General features: G+C 61.4%; 1 protein-coding gene across 1 annotated transcript in view; it reads left to right on the top strand.

Moving 5' to 3' along the window:
• The first annotated feature begins 87 nt into the window (after nt 1-87).
• The window catches only part of DPYSL4 (dihydropyrimidinase like 4), a 15922-nt gene continuing 9941 nt past the window's right edge, over nt 88-6068 (top strand). Inside the window, exons 1-3 of the mRNA XM_007451999.1 lie at nt 88-250; nt 3737-3825; nt 4485-4669. Coding sequence (XP_007452061.1) covers nt 212-250; nt 3737-3825; nt 4485-4669 — 313 coding nt within the window. The 5' untranslated portion in view covers nt 88-211. The remainder of the gene's footprint in view (nt 251-3736; nt 3826-4484; nt 4670-6068) is intronic.

Below are 6068 nucleotides of genomic sequence, written 5' to 3'. Positions count from 1 at the left end.
GGGCCGGGCCGGGGGCGGGGCCGGCAACGGAGCCGCGCGGCCCAGCGCGCTCCCACTTGGACGCCCGGCGCCCCCACGCGCACGCCTGGGCTCTGTGCGCCCCCACGTCGAGGCCTAGCTCGTGCGTCCGCCGCCGGGGACCCCCAGGATCGCAACGCGCGAACCGGGCCGCGCCGGCCAAAGGAGACGGCGGCGCAGCCGGAGGAGCAGGATGTCCTTCCAGGGCAAGAAGAGCATCCCCCGGATCACGGTGAGCTCCGCTCCCGGGGCCCGCTCCGCGCCTCCGGCCCACTGCCCCGGGCGGGACCTGGCCTCCAGGCCCCGGGGAAGACGCTCCCGGCCCTGCGCCGGGCCCCCCTCCCTCCGTGTCCAGCCCCCGCGCTTGCCCCTGTGCCGGCGCGCTCCTTCCCGCGCAGCCCGGGGTCCCCGCGAGCGCCGCGCCGGAACCCCTTTATGGAGCCGGCGCATAGGCCCAGGCCCTCCTCTGCTCCCGGCGAGGGCTGGGGCCGGGGGGAGGGCTGGGGCCGGGGGGGAGGCCTGCTCCCCAAGCGCAGATGCACCTGCCTCCTCCCCCCACACCCCGCCCCCGTGCGTCCGGGCCTCTCTGGGAGCTCCGATTCGGAGTGGGCCGTCGGCGCGGCCCTTTGTTGACACCCCCGGTCCGGCCTCCGGCCTCGGGGCACAGAGATGCCATCCCCGCCCTGCGCCCCTCCACCCCGCGCCCACGCTGCCGCCGCACCACCAGGAGCTCTTTGTCCGAGACAAAGCAACTCAACCCGGCCCGGAGCCCTTGGCTACCCGAACCCCTCCATGGAGCCGGGGTTCGGAGCCCCCGGGGTGGCGGGCCGGGGGGGGGGGAGAGAGAAGGTGGCTCGCTAGTCACTGTGGGGGCATCAGGCAGCTCAGGTCCGGGGAGGCGACCCTCTAACAGCACACGCACTGCTGCGGGAGGTCCCCCTGTCCACCCCGCGCTGCCAGGAAACAAGGCCGCCCTCTCCATGCGGCCAGGAGCCCAGCGGGAGGGAGGGAGGGAGGGAGGCGGGCGCCTGGGCGCCAGCTGGACTGTGCCTGGGAACCCGCGGATTCAGATCCAGCGGGAGGCGGTGGGATGGCCCAGGGAGTGGCCAGTTCACTTCCTGAGATACTCAGGGAGGATGAAGCCTGCCCCACCCCTCGCATACAGGAGAGGGTCAGACCTGATGCAGGCAGGGGGCCAGCCAGGGCAGGGAGGGGGCTGATCCCGTCTCTGGGCAGCTCAGACTCAAGTGGCTGGTTTAGGGGAACTTCTGCCCTCATCCTGAGGAGCATGGCACCTCATCCTGCTGCATTTCCCCCTTGGTTCCAAACCCAGGAAGGCTCCCAGAATCGGAGTCCAGACGTCTGAGCATTGGAGGGTGGGGGATTGAGCAGGGCACCCAGGCCACAGTCTCTTCCTGCCCAAAGCCTTCCGCCTCCTCTTCTTGGGCGTCTCTGAGAACGCGCTGGTCCACTGGGGCTGGAATTGGGGCTGTTGGAGTCGGGGCACTGCAGGGGGAGGCAGGAGGGTCTGAACACTGGCTCAGAAGGTGGGCAAGGTGGGTCCTTGTGATGTGACCTGTCAGGGCTGGGTCTAGGGCCCAGGGGACCGGGCAGTGAGCCTCTGCAGAACCCAGAAGGGAGAGGCCCAGGCAGCTGGGGCCGGGCCATGTGGTAGACCAGGGGTTGGCAGTAGGTCACACAGTAGGTATTTTCAGCTTCGAGGGCCACACTGTTTCTGGTGCAGCTACTCAGCCCTGCAAGAGAGCGGTCCTGGGTGTGACTGCTCCAGTAAAAGCTGAGCTTGGACATTGAAGCGTGAATCTCATGTAACTTTTATGAGTCTTGAAAGTCTTTTATGATGTCTTTCAACCAGCAAAAGATGCAAACCATGCTCAGCTCGGGGCTGCACAGGGACAGGTCGAGGGCCATGTTTGGCTTGTGGCACAGTTGGCCACCCTTTTGTAGACAGTGCGGTGGTGGTTTTACCTTTAGTCAATAGAAGTCTGAGAATTCGGCCCAAACTGTTAGATGTTAATAAGAATAGAGAATGATGTGATAAGGCTCATAAGCGATGAATTATTTATCCTCTAGGAGGTCCTTAAGAGTGTTCTGCTGGGTGCGCCACACACGTCAGTTCTCGTGGTGTCAGGCTGATGGTGTGTGAAGGGCCAGAGTCCCCGGCCTGGAGCCCTAGCCTGGCCTCTGGGTGGGCACCCCTGAGCCCCGGGCCAGGTCCCAGACCCCCTGTGAAACAGCTGTCACTCTGGCCTTGTCAAGTCCCAGAGAGTGGGAGGCTCCAGCACGTTCACGGAGGGAAAGTGCTGCAGGGCTGGGTTCTCGCCTGCGTCGTTCTGCTCTCAGCTCTTTGCTCCTGCTTTGTGTCTCTCTCCGCTTTTCTCCACTGAGGTCAGACCATCACCCTTGACATCATGCGCGGCTCCATTACTGACTCCCCTTTGCCTCACTCCCTCCTTCCTGACCATCAGAAGTGGGCTTATGGCTGCGCAGCTCCGTGCTGCGGGGTGCCCCGAAGAGCTGGCCGAACTTGCTGCCACTTTGTTCACCCCCTTGGGTCACCCGCAGGTGGCACCAGAACTGGCAGGCCCCCCGCTGTCCTCCAGGCCCTGCACCCCCATGGCCTCTGCATCAGCAGCCCCTGCTCCCCAACTCCCAGCCTCTCTGGAGTCCGTCTCTGATCCGCCCCATAATGCCGGCCCGGGGCCCCACATCTCACTCAGACCACATCAGGCCCCACTCCAGTGATGACCCTGTTTCCATCCTTGAACACCACGGGCTGCTCTCTACAACAGGCTAATGTGAACTCTGTATGATCATTTAAACCCCAGCTTAAGGCCTCCCAGGTGGCGGCCCACTGATTTCCCAAGTCCAGCATGCCCCACTCCTACCCCCCTCCCATTCCCCCCCCCCCCCCACCCCGCCTCGTTTCCTCTCCTGCATCAACCAGACTCTTTCCTGCCTCAGGGCCTTTGCATGGGCTGTGCCCTGGCCTGAGCTTGAGTCACCTCCAGTTTTAGCTCCTCTGACAGGCCCTTCTAGGTCCCTGAGGCAGCCAGGCCTGTCTCCCATCACGCTGTCACGTCACCCGCTTTGTGCTCTTGCGTCTGTCACCATCTGTGACGGCCGCGTGTGTGATGTCTGTCTCCCTCCCCAGGGGTAGGGCCCCTGCCTGCTGGCACTGCCTCAGGGCACAGAGATTCTGGAAGGAGCCCTCCCCAGCTGTCAGCCGGAGCCGCCTCTGTGGGTGGATGCGAAGGGCAGAACTTCCAGGCCAGCAGGGGCGTGTGAGATGTGGTCCACCTCCGTCCTCGGCCAGGGCTTTACAAATCAGGCAACGGGTGTGAAGATGTACGCGTGGTTCACTGCACTGCTGTTCTCATCGCCTCGGCTTTGCCGTGGTGAAGCGGGGAGCTAGCTGGTCGTATACCCTGTGCCTTTGGCGAGGCCAGACTGCCTGACCTGTTTGCAGGTCGTGTGCGGGGCCCGTAGGCAGCTGCCCCCAAGGGCCACCGTCTCGGGGCACCCTCTGCCCTCCCTGTGTGTGTGGGGGGGATAAACCATACAGGCTTTGTGCTGGATTTCATGCACACAAATTGTGCCTGAATGTTTCCATCATAATTCCAGGGTAAAAGCTTGTGTTCAAGATACTGTTGAGTCACTTAGTTTGGAGGAAACTTACCCATTTCTTTGTTTCTGATAGAGTGACCGCCTTCTGATCAGAGGCGGGAGGATCGTGAATGATGACCAGTCCTTTTACGCTGACCTGTATGTGGAGGACGGTTTGATAAAGTGAGTTTCTACCTCAGATATCTTCATGGTCACACGTTGATCACACACTCTCCAGAAGTTTACTTTTGGGCGAGCTCATGTGAATATGGTTCTTTCTTTCCCAAAAGCTCATTCCCTGGAAATAGCTTTTGCCCAACCCGAGCCTTCAGTGAAGCCTCAGAGAGCGGGACGATGGCTTCCTCGTTTCTTTGTTAACACAGCTTCAGTACGGTGTGGGGCTCAAAGTAGGTGTTTAATAAATGCTGATTGACCACACCTATTAGCTTGTCTGCTTGTGCCTGTCAAGCAGCTCCAGGGACTTCCCTGGCAGTCCAGTGGTTAAGACTCCACGCTCCCAATGCAGGGGGTGCGGGTTCGATCCCTGGTCGGGAACTGAGTCCCCACATGCCACGCGGCAGGAACGAAACAAAACAGGAGAGCAGCTCCAGCCTCTGGTCAATAAGCAGCGAGTGGACACCTAAGCAACCAGCACAGGGTTGGATCCTCTGTGTTGACGGTCCTGAGCCCCAGAGTGTGGGCTGGTCAAGTCTTGGCTGTATCGCCTTTTTCCTCAGGGACGAGAGCCCGAGGGCAAGAGTCCCGGCTCTGCAGCGTTGCCAGGAGCTCGTTCACGTTTGCTCAGGGCTCTTCCTAACCAGCGAAATCTCTGTTGCTTTCAGACAAATTGGAGAAAACCTCATTATCCCTGGGGGCATGAGAACTATTGACGCTCACGGCCTGATGGTCCTGCCGGGCGGAGTGGACGTCCACACAAGGCTGCAGATGCCCGTCCTAGGCATGACCCCGGCCGATGACTTCTGCCAGGGGACCAAGGCCGCCCTGGCAGGAGGGACCACCATGATATGTGAGTGTCTACTGTGGGGAGCATCCGTCCCAGACCGTGGTCCTCTGGCAGGTTTGCATGTCGCAGGAAGATGGTGTTTTTCTCAGGCCTCCTTCCCTTTATTACATCTCATTTTAAGAAATCCTTGAGTGCCTGTCTAACCCTGTCCCTCATCCTGAGTCGTGCTGCCTTGGCCAGCTCTGGAGCGCGCCTGGGATTTCCACGGGAGCACAGGGGTGTGCGCCCAGTAATTTGTTATTTCCCGGGAAGCTAGCAGCTGGCTAAGGACCAGGTTTGGAAAACCCAAGTGCAGGGGTCGTGTTGCCTGAAATGTCAGACACATTTGCCCCTGAACCTCACACCCTCTGAGGCTTTGTTTGCAGAAACACCCTGCCCATGTCAAAAGAGCTAAAGACGGAGGCTGTGTTTTAGGAAAAGGATGATGAAAAATACCATCACCCTATCAACAAGCCCCAGAGGTACCGTTTCTTTAGTGCCGACCCTGTGCCAGGCACGAGCGCCGTCCTGATGAGTTTCAGCTCCGTGCTCTCCTCGTACAACCCCCTGAGCTGGGCAGAGAAGCCCCAGTTAACAGCTTGTGAGGTGAATTCGCTTGCCCACCGCGAACTTGCTCGTGGCCAGCGCAGGGGCCAGGAAGAGGCACCAGCGTGCAGCCCTCCTCCCGTGGCCTTGAGCGCCATCAACTCCGCAGTCCCGAGCACAGACACATCCGCTAGGTTAGACCTGGCCTAACAGACCCAGTCCAGCCCCGGCTGCACCGCATCCTGGCTGTGACTTCAGGCAACGCAACTCTCTTTTAGACGCGTCTCACCTCCCTGATCTGTCAGGCAAGAGGAAGAGGGCGGAGGATGGAACAAGCGGGTGCACGTCGTTGCTTTGCTGTGTCTGGCACACAGTGAGCGCTGCCACTGCTGCCACCGGGAAAGGCTGCTCTGGGGACCCTGGGCTACTCCACAAGTGACATTTAGATGTTGCAAAATCCCGGCCTGGTGTGGTTTACTGAACTGCGACGTGGGAGGAAAATCCCAACAGTGGTCCACCTTTTAGTCTGAGTTGCGAGTTGCGATTTCAGGCCCTTGGTCCTGCTTGTCATTCGTGGCCCCCCGGGCTGAGCAGGCGCCGTCGTGGTTATGTCACCTGTGCCTGCTGGTGTTGAGGCATCAGACCGGCCGTGAGGACAGAGATGCTGCAGGGCCGGGCTGGCCTAGGCGGAGCCACCCGCGGCTCCAGGCTGGAGCTGTGAGCGGCCTGCAGGGCGGGGCCCTGGGTTCCGACCAGAGCCGTGGGAAGCAGAGGGCCCATGTGCGGGCGCGCTGCAGGAAGGCACGGCATTTGCCTGTAACCCCCGGGCGGTGTGCCTCCCTGCCCCCTCCGGCCACCGCACTCCCAGCTCTTTCCC

This window comes from Lipotes vexillifer, unplaced genomic scaffold, assembly GCF_000442215.2.
Source record: "Lipotes vexillifer unplaced genomic scaffold, Lipotes_vexillifer_v1.1 scaffold1117, whole genome shotgun sequence".
Lineage (NCBI taxonomy): Eukaryota > Metazoa > Chordata > Mammalia > Artiodactyla > Lipotidae > Lipotes > Lipotes vexillifer.
The sequence above is the reverse complement of the archived record's forward strand: the minus strand, read 5'-3'. Positions and strand labels throughout refer to the sequence as shown.